Source organism: Rhipicephalus microplus, chromosome X (assembly GCF_043290135.1).
Source record: "Rhipicephalus microplus isolate Deutch F79 chromosome X, USDA_Rmic, whole genome shotgun sequence".
Lineage (NCBI taxonomy): Eukaryota > Metazoa > Arthropoda > Arachnida > Ixodida > Ixodidae > Rhipicephalus > Rhipicephalus microplus.
Genome location: NC_134710.1, coordinates 257,678,934 through 257,694,129, shown reverse-complemented (window position 1 = coordinate 257,694,129; position 15,196 = coordinate 257,678,934). Strand labels below are relative to the sequence as shown.

The following is a 15,196-nucleotide window of genomic DNA, read 5'->3' as shown; positions in this document are numbered from 1 at the left end:
TGTAAATACAAAAGGATACACGAACCCGTAGAAAGTTTACTGACTTTCAGCACCCGATATGGGAGGGAGCCTCGTTCTCAACAAAAGCCATAAGAAAGGTACAGTGTACTTAAGTACGCCTAAATACGTGACGTAAGCAGCTAGAGTACATTTTCAGAAGCATCCTTTCACTCCTTCTCAGCGTATGTACAGTCGTCAGTATTGAGATTCGAGGTGTAGGTATGATGCAAGCTTCTTTTAGATGCGGAGCACTTTATAGTGGCTCCTACTCGCAAAACCAGCGACGGCGGTGGTGCCTACACCAGTGGTTCTCAGCCATGGATGTGTCGGGGACCCCTTGTGGACTGGTTTAAGTGGTGGGGGACCCTTTGGAGAGGGGGTAGGGGGTTGCATAGGTAAATTAACACAATTATAGCGTGAAACAAGTGCCTTTTATTGCTACTGAAAACATCAAATAAGTATGCCCTTTCATTTTGGACAGTTCAATACATGGCACAGTCGCTTTTAAACAGAGTTGCATATGTAAAAGAATAAAAAATGTAAAAATAGTGGGTGGGGGCTTTGCAGATCTTAGAAATGGCTTCGCAGACCCTAGAGGGTCCCTGGACCCCCTTTTGAAAACCACTGGTTTACACCCCTACTGCACATGTTCACGTCTCGTGCCAACTGTATCTCCCCCCTCTCTTTCCCCTCGCAAGGCCGACGCAGGCAGCGTCTGCTAATAAAAACGGACTGCTTGTGCTGCACAACCATTCACTAACCACCTCGTATATGTAGGCACTGGATTGGGCATTCGGAATTCAGTCAAGGCCCTCTTTACTTGGCTTTTACTTGGCTTGATGCTTTGCTTGACTCGAGTAGATGCGATGGAAGCAACAGTACCTTTAACCTGTAGTAAGGCACAACCCAACATCAGTGTCCCATACTCCTTGTAGGCAAAGCTTCTCCTTCATTCAACAAATACAAATAATAGACAAAATGACAAATAAGCATTCCCAAACTATACCCTATTACGCAACAATCACGCGATACCCCCACCACTCTGTGACGAATTTATTTGAGTCCCCCCGTGGGAAGATGCCGGGGTGTTTTTTTTTTTTTTTTTTGCCAGAACACACGCGTTTTACAAGTCTGTTTCGTGGTCTGCAGATTCCGCATGTTCAGCGAGGGCAGTCGAGGCCACGCGTCGTTTTGTGGCAACATATTTGTGTTGTTTAACTCCTTTCTTGAAACCACCAGTTCCACCGATGTACTGGTTGTCACAATTGTGGCAGTCTATGGCATAAACTAGACCAAGGAAATTTCTGCTCGGCAACTTGTCCTTCATATCGGCTAAAGCATTCCTTAGCTTTATGTTGATACATCCTCTATTTTGATGTCTGTTGCTTCTACACATCACACGGCATATCTGACTTTCAAACCACAATATTGCTCACGTCTGTAAATCTATGCATGTTTGTCTAGGCCACGATTTTGGCTCGGCTTGAAGGCCGTCTGGTTTGTCTAGGCTATAACTGCCATCAGCCGGAGCTTGCCCGGCTACTCATTCCTTCTAATATTATTATTATTATCATTATTATTATTATTATTATTATTATTATTATTATTACTATTATTATTAATATTATTGTTGTTGTTGTAACGGGGAGTTTAATAAGCGAACGCCGGGTGGGCTAACACTGCACACAGTATACAAGGATGCAGGACAAGAGGGCAGTTCAAACACAGCCCCACAACAACATCCTCGTCTTCATTCCGTCTGCGTCATTTCTGCACCCTTGTCTGAGGTACCTTTCTATACCCGTGACATTACCCCGGGCGGCAAAGCATCGTCCCAGAACCTGCTGTTATTAGACGGATGGGTCACTGTGATAGGGCTTCAGGCGAGACGCATGCACAATGTCACTTCTGGATGTAACAGTGGGGTTCGTAGTAGAAGAAATTTCGTAGGTGACAGGTGTGACTTGGCGCAGAACTCGGTAAGGCCTAACGTATTGCGATAAAAGTTTCTCGCGCAGGCCGACACGACGGGATGGCAGCCACAGTAGCACGAGAGAGCCCGGAGAAAAATCGACATCCCTATTTCAGCTGTCGTAGAGCGACTTTTGTTCTCTCTGGGATGATGAGAACCTGGTGCGGGCAATCAGAGCAATGGAGATGGCATCTCGTGCATACGAAGTGGTGGACGGAAGGTCATGCGCAAGCAGGGTATCGAAAGGTAGTAAGGGATCACGGCCAAAGAGAAGATAAAATGGTGAGTAGCTGGCAGTTTTATGGCTGGACAAGTTGTAGGTGAAGGTTACGAACGGAAGGGCAGTGAGTGTCCCAATCGGTGTGGTCGTCAGAAACATACATAGCAAGCATGTCCGTCAGTGTGTGGTTGAGGCGCTCAGTAAGTCCGTTGGTCTGAGGAAGGATCTAAGGAGGTCGGCAACCACACGAAACAGGAAGCAGCGGCCATGGTTCGTGAGTAGGTGAGAAGGTGCGCCATGCTGAAGGATGATGTCATAGAGTAGGAAATCTGCGACGTCCGTTGCGCAGCTGGTCAGTAGCGCTCGCGTAATTGCATACTGAGTGGCATAATCAGTAGCTAATGCTATCCATTTGTTTCCCATTGCCGATATTGGGAAGGGACCTAACAAATCCAAACCCACACGATGAAACGACTCGGCTGGGACTTCAATAGGTTGAAGGTGACCAACAGTTAGAGACGTAGGCTTCTTCCGACGCTGGCACAGGTCACACGCTGCAACGTAGCGGCGAACGGAATGATAAAGGCCCTTTGAGAATACCCGTCGGCGGACGCGGTCATAGGTTCTGGAGACGCCTAAATGTCCGGCAGTTGGGGCGTTGTGAAGTTCTTGCAAGATTTCCTTGCACAGATGACGTGGGACGACGAGCAAAAGTTCCGCGCCATCGGGCTTTAAGTTGCGGCGGTAGAAAACGTTGTCTTGAAGAAAAAATAGGCTCAGTGAAGGGTCTTTATAGCCGAATTGAAGACTGTCAATCATCGATAGCAGCGATGGATCTTGGCATTGTTCGTCGGCTATTTGCAGAAAATTTGTTATGGCTAGGATGTTGGCATCAGCTTCTAACTCAGAGGAGTTAGGTGGATCAACAGGGTGTCGAGATAAGCAGTCGGCATCGCTGTGAAGCTTGCCAGGCTTGTACACTATAGAGAACGTGTACTCCTGCAATCGCAATGCCCATCGCCCGAGTCTTCCTGTAGGATCCTTAAGGGTTGACAGCCAGCAGAGCGCATGGTGGTCTGTGATGACTGCGAACGTGCGTCCATATAGGTACGGACGAAATTTTGCGATAGCCCAGATGAGAGCCAGGCACTCTCGCTCAGTAATTGAATAGTTCCTTTCTGATTGAGAAAGTAGGTGGCAGGCGTACGCTATGACACAATTTGTGCCGTTCTGCATTTATGCGAGTATTGCCCCTATGCCATGGCCACTTGCGTCGGTGCGTAGCTCCGTTCAAGCGGCTGGGTCAAAATGAGCCAACACAGGTGGGGATGTGAGCGCAAAAATCAACGACGCAAAGGAATGTTCTTGGTCTTCACGCCAAGAAAAAGTCACGTTCTTTTTGAGGAGATACGTGAGGGGCCGAGCAATTTCCGCAAAGTTGCTGACAAAACGGCGGAAATACGAACAGAGTCCCAAAAAGCTGCGGACTTCTTGCGTGGAACGTGGGACCGGAAACTCGCGCACCACGCGGACTTTATCAGGGTTGGTCGTACCCCGGCAGCGTCAACAAGGCGGCCAAGTAGCTTTATCTGACGGTGCCCAAAGGTGTACTTAGACACGTTAAGCTGGAGGCCAGCACAGCGAAAAACGTCAAGGATGGCCGACAGGCGTGGAAGATGGCTTTCGAAGGTTGGCGAGAAAACGATGACATCGTCTAGATAGCACTGGCACGTCGACATTTAGCAGTCATCGACTGAAATTTGCCAATATCCAGATCGTAGGTCTAGGAAAGAGAAATACTTGGCACCATGAAGGCAGTCAAGCGCATCATCAATTCGAGGTAGAGGATAGACATCCTTCTTGGTTATTCGATTGAGATGGCGATAGTCGACGCATAACCGCCAGGTGTTGTCCTTCTTTTTAATAAGCACAACAGGTGATGCCCAAGGACTGGTTGAAAGCTCTATGACGTCTGTCGAGCATTTTCTCTACCTCCTTCTGGATTATTTGGCGCTCTGAATGAGACACACAGTAAGGACGCTTATGATGGGGACTGGCATCGCCAGTGTCGATACGGTGGGCTACGACGCTTGTGCAACCCAAGGAACGGTCGTCGATATCAAAAATGTCAAGGTAAGAAAATAGAAGACCATGGAGCGCTTCAACTTGGGACGGCGACAGGTCGTTTGATATCATTTTGTCTAGGAAAGCTCTATTCTGTGCGGCTGCGACAGGTTCGGCTACGGTCTTGATGTCAGGAGTGAGAGATGAAATTGTACATTGCTCCAGAGTGGAGAGTTCTGCTAAGGCAATACCTTGAGGAATGACCTGGGTCGACACGGAGAAGTTGAGTGAGCACAGGGAGAAGCGTCTTGTTGTCGCTAATCCTCACTGTAGTACGAGGAAGTATGATGTTCCGGGAAAAGGTCAGGTCAATGAAAGGAGCTGCCAGGTAGTCGCCATCAGGAACAGGTGGGAACGGCGACATAGAAAGATACACAGCGGCCTGAGGCGGTAATCGTAGACACTCCACGGACCGTAGCCGTGTGCGAGCTGCAGGAGGGACATCAGAGTACAAAGGCAACTCTAGCTGTAAAGTGCCGGTTGAACAATCAATGAGGGCTGAATGCACAGTCAAGAAGTCAATGCTGAGAATCACGTCGTGTGGGCAAGCATCTAGAACAGCGAAGAGAACTGAAGTGTGAAGGCCGGCAACAGTGACGCGGGCAGTATACATACCAAGAACTGATGTTTGGCTGCCGCCGGCTACTCGCACAGTCGCAGACATGGCAGGGGTAAGAACTTCTTTCAGGCGGCATCGAAGACGTGAACTCATAACGGATATGTGGGCACCAGTCTCTATCAATAATAACACCAAGTAAATTTCGTCTGAAATTAGTGGTGGTTTTTCGGTCCGAGTTGTCAATGCAGCGCCACCTCTAGGAGCTGCATCTGTTAGTTTCCCGAGAATTGCCCAGAATACGCTGGTTACGGAGAGCGATGGCATTCATAGGAGCGGGGCTGGCGACCCTGAGGCGACGTCGAGCGGCTGGACCTGGTTCCCTGGGCGACGACATCGGCGTGGGATGGTTCGGAGCGTTGCGTAGAACGGCTAGGTGGCAGGTCCTGAAGGCGGTCATCGGCAAAACGAGGTGGTGAATACTGCCCACGATCCTGTCGGTGGTCGTCTAGGAAACGTTGCCGTAAAGGCCATCTGTTGGGGCAGTAGCGGGAAATGTGGCCAACGCGATGGCAAGAGAAGCATATCGGTCGATCATCTTGTGTGCGCCACTCATATGGATTTCGGTAGCGCGATGAGAACTGCGGGAGCGACGCGGCAGCAGCAACAAGTGGGGCGGCGTGGTAGTGAGCGTTAGGATTTATGGGCTGCGGTGTGTCGCTGGAGTTTTGGGGAACTAAAACACCCATGTTGGCAAACCCTTGTCGCACAACTCCCTAAATAAGAGATATTGGGGCCGAGTTGTCAGGCACAGGGGGTTGATAAGCAGAAGGAGCCATGGCTTCCAGCTCCTGGCGGACAATTCTTGTGATGTTTGGAGGATTCACAAATGGACGTGGCGCCACAGGATCCTCGCAGGAAGAAGTCGCAGTGGTGTTCAGGAGTCGGGAACAACGTTGAGTGATTCTTCTGCTTTTGGCTTGTTCGAACCGCCGACATTCACTGACAATTGAGTCAATGGTAGTACAGTTCTTGCATATCAGAATGTTGAAGGCATCGTCAGCTATGCCTTTCAACACGTTCCTGACCTTGTCTAGTTCGGTCATTTCTTTGTCGGCCTTCCGACACAAGGCGAGCCAGTCTTGGATACAGGTGACGTACGACTCGGTGGAAGATAGAACTCTTGACGCGAGTTCCTGCCTGGCTGCCATTGGTCGAGCAACTGACCAGCCCAACAAGTCACGGAACTTCTGCTTGTACACGTCCCAACTCGTTAGGTCTTCCTCGTGCGTCTCGTACCAGGCGCGTGCAGTATCTCGCAGGTAAAAGATGATGTTGGCCAGCATAAGCGTGTCATCCCACCTGTATTGCTTGCTGATGCGCTCGTGTAAGGCGAGCCACTCGTCAACGTCAGTTGTGTCGGTGCCGCAAAATGTACCTGGATCGAGAAGATGGGAAGGGATCACAGGTGGCGGAGCAGGCGTAGACTGAACGGACGGCGCACTGCCTTCAGGCATCGTGGCTAGACGAAGCTGACGTCGGCTACGGAGATCCAGAGTCGGAATGTTACCCAGCACTTCCACCAAAAATATGTAACGTGGAGTACTTAATAAGTGAACGCCGGGTGGGCTAACACTGCACACAGTATGCAAGGATGCAGGACAAGAGGGCAGTTCAGACACAGCCCCACAACAACATCGTCTTCATTCCGTCTGCGTCATTTATGCACCCGTGTCTAGGTACCTTTCTATACCCGTGACAATATTATTATTGGTGATGCAAACATCCTTAGCTACACACTTATTGCTGATGGCTCGAGTTTCAACGGTAGCACTTGTATAACTTGAGATAAATTTCTCATTTCAATTTCATGAGATTGTGTAAATAAATCTGTAATTATTCTTTAGCATGACATCCACAGAAGGGTGCGTAAATCAAGGTCACGTGCCGACATCCGTGATTCATCTGTGGAATCAAGGTAGCTCTTGCACCTTGACAGATTCCTTCTTGCCATCACATATTCAAACGTCGGCAATTTAAGTCCTCAGCGTTCATTGCAGCCGTCCGAGGACTTCAGTGGCACTTCAAGTGTCAGAGCCCAGAGACATAAATTACAAACATGCATGTGCTCATCAGAAAAAGAAAGACAGAAAATTTGACCGGCTTTGTTCTTGCAATGTTGTCATTACTCGTTGTCAAAGCAAGGTACACAGAATACGCGAGTAGTAGTTTTAAATGCGAAGCATTTCTTAGCGAACTTCGGCGACTTTGAGCGTATCTATCTATCTAGCCGCCTACGACTTATAGCTCTTCTGGCCGTTTCTATAATGGTATCAATATCCAACTAGGTATGGCATCACATGACTGTATGAAGAACATATTTGACTAGTCACAACGTGAAAATTATGACACGTATGTCATGAATGTCATGATTTACATGTCATGGTCCTGCAGCTCTTGCATTGGTTTCGTTCACATGGCATGTTGCAAAACTTGTATGGTGTGACATGATTGCATGGCGAACACAAGCAACTGACCTTAACATAAAAATCATGACGCGTGTCATGTAAGAACATGACTACATGCCACGCTCATGATGCGCTTGCGGCCATTTCGCTAGCATCACATATACCAAATTTGGTATTACTGGATGTGAACGGATGACGAAGGTATGATACTGGTACGAACATGATAAACATGAGATGCGTGTCATGTAACAACATGACTACATGCTACGCTCATGATGCTCTGGCGGCCATTTCGCTAGCTTCACTTGTACCAAACTCGGTATTACGCGACATGAACGGACGACATAGGTAAGTGACACATTCAAACATGATAATCACGACATGCGTGTCATGTAACAACATGACTACATGCCACGCTCATGATGCGCTCGCGGCCGTTTGGCTAGCTTCACACATGCCAAATTTGGTATTACGTGACGCCAATGAATGACGAAGATATGTGACTGGTACAAACATGATAATCATGAGATGCGTGTCATGCGAGAACATGACTACATGCCACAGCCAAGGCGCCAATACATTTCGACGTGACGCGGTGTGTGTGCTCGCTGCCGTTCATTTCGTCGCGTCACATTGGCATTGCCATGCCAAGCGCCGGTCTTGCGTGCGCCACGCTGCGTTGCTTTGACGCATGTGCGTTTCAGCGCATCTGGCGTCCCTCCGTCACGAAAAGAGGGAGACGCAGTGTTGTCTGAGTAACGCATCGGCGCAAAACGCAGCATGTCGCATTTCGGCCCTGTTGTTTTCGGGCCGTGCTGACGGACGCTGGTCGCGCCTCGTAGCCTCGCTGTGCCCAGTGTGCACGCGCGTCAACGCTAAATTGGAATATATTGGGTCCCTTTAAAAAAAAAAGTCATAAAGAATGGACACTCAACTTTGTTAAATCAGGATTTTGTAGCAGTGAAAAAAAAAACATAGCTGGCCTCTTTGTCATAGAAATCAGTATTACACGAAAGTGAAAATGTCTTCACAGCAGCATTGTGTAGTGATATATGCAAGCCTGCACAGGGTTTATAGGTTTTTGGCAGCACCGTTTGATGTGGATGCTCCCATGTTGACAACTAGTGGCTCATATTCATTGCAACAACTTGTACCCATGATCATGCTTTATCCGTTGTGGTAGCTGAAGTTGTCAACACATACCTGCACATTATGCGCTCTCCGATGGAAGAGAGAGGTTCGTTCCTTGAACTATGAACACACGCAGACGTTCCTCATCCCACCGACCTCTGACTCGCTCCACGAAGGCACGGCATTTGCTCATCGACATTGTTGCCTTTCTGCGGCTCTTATTGCAGCAGTTTATTAATCGTTGCTGTCACACTTGAAGGAGTCTGCGGCGCAGAAACACCATTGGGTTATGCGGAAGCTTCACTACTCCAACAATGACTGGGACACGCTAACACGGAGCAGAAGGCGAGGAACATAAAGCCCAAAAGGCTTCAATGATGCTAACTCTCCAATGCTAGCGAGGCCACAGAGACGCTTCATCTCGGAGGCCATGCTTTAACTATGTTGTGAGCAAATCGCATTATCATCAGCACTAGCAAGTGTCATGACGCATTACTTCAATCCACCTCTCACAGACGGCAACACTGCCCCACCCCTCTTAGCCCCGCAAACTAAGAGCAGCTTGCAAAAGAGAATGTGTGAGAGAGATGAGGTGCGCATGTGGAGTGTCGTGCATGATGTCAATATAAAAGAGGGATACACCAAAAAACACAGAGAGCAGTTTGTTAATTATGAAGAAGGTGTAGTCTGCTCACTACCCTTGACCTGCGGGGAAAGGTATATTGGACAATCTGGTAGGTGTCTGAATGACAAGCTCAAGGACCACAAGAATTTTGTTGGAAAGACAGTTGTATCTGGCCACTTGTTGATACACTGCAGGAGTTGTGCCTGTGAACCGCTTTTCGGGCAGTGCTCAGTAATCAAAAAAGCAAACGATCAGCTGACACTTGAAGTTAATAGAAGCTTACGAAATTGATTATGGCAAAGAAAATTTCATGAGAGCTCTTTCTATGACCTTATCCAATAAGGAGATAGAATTTTCGCATGTCAAAAAGACCCAGGTGGTCGAAATTTCCGGAGCCCTCCACTATGGCGTCTCTAATAATCATATGGTGGTTTTAGGACGTTAAACCCAACATATCAATCGAATGTTGAAAAGATTTAGGCAGTGTGCAACAAAAAATGATAAGTGTTGGTTTTTTCTTACTTTATTCTTTGTTTGGTGCTTGGCCTAAAATTACTTTCATTGGCTTGTTGGGTCCATATAAGATTAGTTCATCAGAGAATGAAGTATCAGTTCAGTGTTTGTCTTGTGCATACATCCATCGTCCCCGTCTATACATGCGCTACAGCCTCTCATGATACCTGAGTAACTTAGTCGGCAAAGTGCCGGGCACCTTTTGTCGCAGTCCGAGTGTCGTAGGTTCGATTCCTGGCAGCTGGATTTTTTCTTTTGATTTTTTTCTTTCTTATACTTTGGCGTCCATTTTATCAACATCACATCTGTGATGGAAATATATAGCTAAAGTCTTGGTAAACCTATGCATAAAACACTTCCATGTAAACATGTTCTGTATGCCCAAAAGACTCTTGTCAGTTAAGTGTTTAGCTTGTATTATATTTTTGTTAGGCAGCCAAAAAACAACCCCTTTTGAATTTATATATGTACAAACTGTTTTAGTTATAGTGTCAACCTTACAGGCTTTCAACATGGCTTGGAATATATATATATATTTTTTTTCATCATTTCAGTGACCTTGATTAGTTGCTGGTGGGTTGGCATGGTGAATATGTTGACTAAAGAATTGTGAAGCAGTAGTCGTGCAGGTGATGAGCCAAAACAAATGTAAAGAACTCAGAGCTGGGGTTATTTTTATTACAACAGTCTTTTTTTGTGATTCTCTGTGACTCTGAAATGACTAAAATACCTTGGAAGTAGTCTAGATTCAGGAAACCAGAAGTGAACAAATAAAAAGAGAAAAACACGAAAAATAAAGAAACACTGTAGCAGCAGTGGATTGTAGGCGTGCTGTGGGAGAAATAAGGGTGGTTGCCAAGCGGACAGCAGCTTTTTCTCAGTTTTGGCTCCAACTGCTTTTCGGCACCATGCGCTCCACATGGAGCGCATGCGCACATTTGCATAGTGTGTGCGTTACCACTGTTCGGCTCTTTGGTTTGCTACCTGAAACAGTCGGGCTATTCAATGCGAAATTATTCAGCGTTTTCCTAACCATCACGAATATGGCTGAAAAAATTCCCACTTGTTTCTGCAAGTGAAAAACTTGTCCTGATCATTTATTTCCATTGCTAAAAATTTTCCTCGCTCTTTATGAGAGTCTGTAGTTTGGCGCCGACCAAGCTAAAAGGCATCAAACAACAATGTTTTTCAAAGGACTTTTTTGGAGTGCAATCAATAGAATGACATTTCCGGCAAGGTAATGAAGTGATCTAACTGTAAAAATAATGACTTACTTATGCATATCCATTCTTCAAGGGCTTCTCCCATGAGCAATATTGAATAATGTTGCCAAATTTGGCATTTTCTTCTAGGTACATGGCAAGCTTCAAGGACACAAATAAGATATGTACTGGTGGCCTGTTTGACATGCTACAAATTCAAAATAATGCACGCACTGAAGTTATAGGAAATAGTCTGAAAAAAAATTTGTTGAGTTTCACTCTTTTTGGGAAAAGCTCTGTATTCAGCATTAAAAAACTTTCCTTGGTGGTAAGACTAAAAATATGCACAATATATCATTTGAAAGCTCTATGTGCTAGCTAATAATAGGTGAAGTTACTAGAAGGTATTATTTTTTAAACTCGAGAAATATTTTAACTGAAAAAGGGCATGCACACAGACATGGACACTAGAACAGGAAATTGCACAAACCAAGAGCGCCTGTTCCAAGAATTTCCTGTTGTAGTGTCTGTGTCTTTGGGTGTGCCCTTTTTCAGTTAAAAGATGAACCAATACCAACTAGCCCAATTATTCGTGCTCGAGAAACATTTTTTTCTTTAATTATGTATCTCCACCAGTTCTTTGCCTAGGTAACTCAAGCGGCATGACCCACTCACAAGGGCAATCTTCAGCAGAATCCCACTGACCTGGGATACAGAAGGCAAACTTTATGCTCTCTACAGAGCAATTGAAATAGGAATAGGGTTATCATCTGCATTCCAATGCCAAATGAGGGGCACTACAAGAAATAGAATCAGTGTAGTGACTTCCAGATGAGCCATGCAGATTTAGAGATTTATCATCAGAAATTTAACTTTCCTGGGGAGTTCTGCAAATGCCGAAGGTGTGTTTTATACACTTAATAAAAGTGTTACATCATATTCAGTACATAAGTCTTATAGCACGCTAGTAGCATTGACGCAGTACACTGATGAACGCTATCGTAATACAAATGTTTCTTATTTTTCCGTCTTTCAGGAGAGCAGCCTTGCTCCTTGAGACCCAAAGCCTGTCATATGACTACACAAATGAAAAACAACTTTAAATTAAGAACTGATAGCCGAGCCGACAGTCACCTTTATGTTGTGCGTAACATGTTATTGCATACTGTATACTTTTTAACGGCTTGGTCATCACCAGCGGTGTAGCCAGGAAGGCAGGAGAAGCTGCGTCACTGCCCCCTCCCCCATTGCAGACCAGGTATTTTTCAGTTGTGCATGTGCATATAGTATACGTGCACACATACAAACACATATACAAACGTGCACAGCGTGTGACCGAAATCACCTTCCCCCTGACACGCCACACCCACCCGCAAAATATTTTTTTGCTACGCTACTGGTCTCCACACTCTAGCTACATTCATTGTGGCGCCCCTCAGTTGGCCATGGAATGTAGATGATAACTTCATTTCCAATTGAATCGCTCTGTAGAGAGCACCAAGTTTGCTGTTCTTATCCCAGGTCAATGGCATTCTGCGGAAGATTGCCCTTGCGAGTGCGTCATGCCGCTTGACTTGCGTGTGCAAAAAGCTGGTGGAGATACATAATTTCAAGAAAATATATCTCAAGTTTAAAAAATAATGCCCTCTAGTAACTTCACCAATTTTTAGCTAATATGTAGAGCTTTCAAATTAGATATTATGCATATTTTTAGTCCGACCACCAAGGCAAGTTTTTTTATGCTGAATACAAGGCTTCCCCCCCCCCCCCCACCCAAAAAAAGTGACATTCACATCTTTTTTTTTTTTTTTTTTCAGACTATCTGCTATAACTTTAGTGGGTAAATTATTTTTCAAACAGGCCACCAGTACATACTTTATTTGCGTCCTTAGAGCTTGTCATGTTCCCAGAAAAAAATTCGGCAACTTTATTCAATATTACTCATGGGAAAAGCCTTCGAAGAATTGATATACATAATTAAATCATTATTTTTAGTTAGATCACTTTATTAACTTGTCAGAACTGCCATTTTATCGATAGCACTCCAAAAACGTCTTTTGAAAAAAATTATTGTATGACGCCTTTTAGTTCAGTCGGCACCAAACTACAGACTCTCATACACAGGGAGGAAAATTTTTAGCAATGGAAATAAATGACCAGGGCAAGTTTTGCACTTGGAGAAACATGTGGAAGTTTTTTCAGCCATATTCGTGATGGTCGGAAAAACGCTGGATGATTTGGCATGGAACGACCCAGTTGTGTTGATGAGAGTACAGATGTCTCATGTACAATTTCGTATGGGTGGTATTCTGCAAATTTAAAAGTTTTATGGTTTTAATGACTCGAAACTTTTGCCTTTGCTGTTAGTATGCATACTAACATACTTGGAAGGGCCAGTAGAATTTCTTCGACACTCAGTCGTCATTTTGAGCAAGGTTAGAATGACAATACAAAAACCCGCAGGCTAAGTCTAATGGGTGTGCTGCGGCTGCGTGCAAAGTTATAGTTTGATATTGCGTGAACATTACTCTTTGCAGTGGCTGAATTTGGAGAGGGATTTTTTGCAATTTGGAAAAGATGTTTTGCATATTCAGCCAGAGCAAGGGTGTGTAGTGTATGTACAATCCTCAAATGATTGCCTGTTTACGACGACGGATGCACCTGAGCAATAGAATGAGATATCACACACCACGCAGCATATCTGTCATCATTCAACATAGTTTCTGTGTAATGCGGTTCCACAATTAAGTTCAACAAATCATGCATGTAGAAAAGTTAGTCATGGACTTTCCAGGATTGCGCTTTCTTTGTTGGCTTATTTTTTTCCCTTAATTCATCTATTTGACAAAACGGGTTCTCAAACGTTAACCTTTTAACATCCAAAAATTTAAACATGCAAACTAGCTGCCGTGTGCCTCGGTTCCGAGTCACATGTGGCTCTTGCTGAAAATGTTTCGCACTTGTGCAGCCCTTGCAAAATGTTCCGTCTGTAGTGCAGTATCACTTATAGTGTAGATATTCATCACTTGACTTACATTATAAGCAGTCTGTTATTCGTACTGTGTACTGTTCAAGTAGTCTGGCAACTTCTGCACAGTAATTGTGTTTCCATAATTATTTAATAATCCTAATTGTTACAAATGTCTGTAGTTCACTCTCCTTCAGTAAGGACACTCCCTTCCAAGTGTGTACTGTATTTAAAATATCCCTAAATGTTTGCTGTCATTTGTACTTGCTTTTATATTTGTGAAAAAAGATTGAATCTCTCTCTTTTTTTCTCTTACACGTTTAATGTACAGGCAACAGGGGATCCCTACTACCTTGAAGCTGGCCGTAAAGTGGTGGAATCATTGCAGAAGCATGCAAGAGTGCCCTGTGGATTTGCCGCAGTCAAGGATGTTCGTACTGGAACACATGAGGACAGGTGGGTGGTAATGGTGGAGGCATTGCGAAAGGTGTAGGCAACAAAACTTGGCTCCTCTCCCCCCCCACCCACGCATAGAGAACCCTGCGCAAGTGTATACGAGCAGGGAAGGACTGCCAATTAGTAAGTAGGCACAGTAGGCGCCAATTAGTAGGCAGTCACATGGAGCTCATAAAATGCTGGTGTTCTAACCAATACTCCCGGCAGAACTTTTAGAATCATTCTTGTAAAGTACATTTTTAACTCTTCTTATTTTATTTTTCATGGTAATAATGAGTAGTTTATAAAGAAGGGATTTAACATATGCAATAAAACATGCAGAAAATGTATTTTATTTGTTGCTGTACATTTTAAACTATGATTCGGGGATACAGTCTCTTTTTACATATTGTCATATAACTGTTGTTGGCATGACGATCCAGGTGTATTTTTTTAGGAGGTTGACATATGGGTATTAAAGCTCCCGTTACTTGTTTCTGAACCCAATTCGATAATAGTTGGCATGGTTTGTTTAGTTTTGTCTCCTGATTCTAAAGATGCAGTTATTTTTTCTGCAAGCTTATTATTTCATATATAATTAAAGAGACAATATATTTTGTTATTACTACCATAGGGAAGTGATTATCTCATAAAAATAGGCAAATGACATATGCATCGACAGCAAAAAGCACAAGGTTCACAACAAAGAAAGCACTTTTATTTTTGTGTGATTATTTCTTACTTTAGAGCACATTAAACTCTATTGTTATGAACATGGTGATGCAGTGGTCACACAAAAGGCAAATTTTAAAAAACTTGACACCAAAATAAATAAAATTTGCTTTTTGGGCTGTGTGCTCCAAACCCTTAGCATCATGCAGTAAAAAGAATTTTTATTCTATCTGTGATGGCCACTAATATATTGCACAATATTGACAACGTTTGACCTTCATCTTCTTCATCTGTATATAGTCATCACCAC

At 44.7% G+C, this 15,196-nt stretch overlaps 1 protein-coding gene across 1 annotated transcript in view; it reads left to right on the top strand.

Annotated features, from left to right (window-relative positions):
• Edem2 (ER degradation enhancer, mannosidase alpha-like 2) overlaps positions 1-15,196 on the top strand; it is a 170,119-nt gene that overhangs the window by 102,595 nt on the left and 52,328 nt on the right. The window contains exon 13 of the mRNA XM_037414120.2: positions 14,111-14,235. Within this exon, the coding sequence (XP_037270017.2) occupies positions 14,111-14,235 (125 nt within the window). The remainder of the gene's footprint in view (positions 1-14,110; positions 14,236-15,196) is intronic.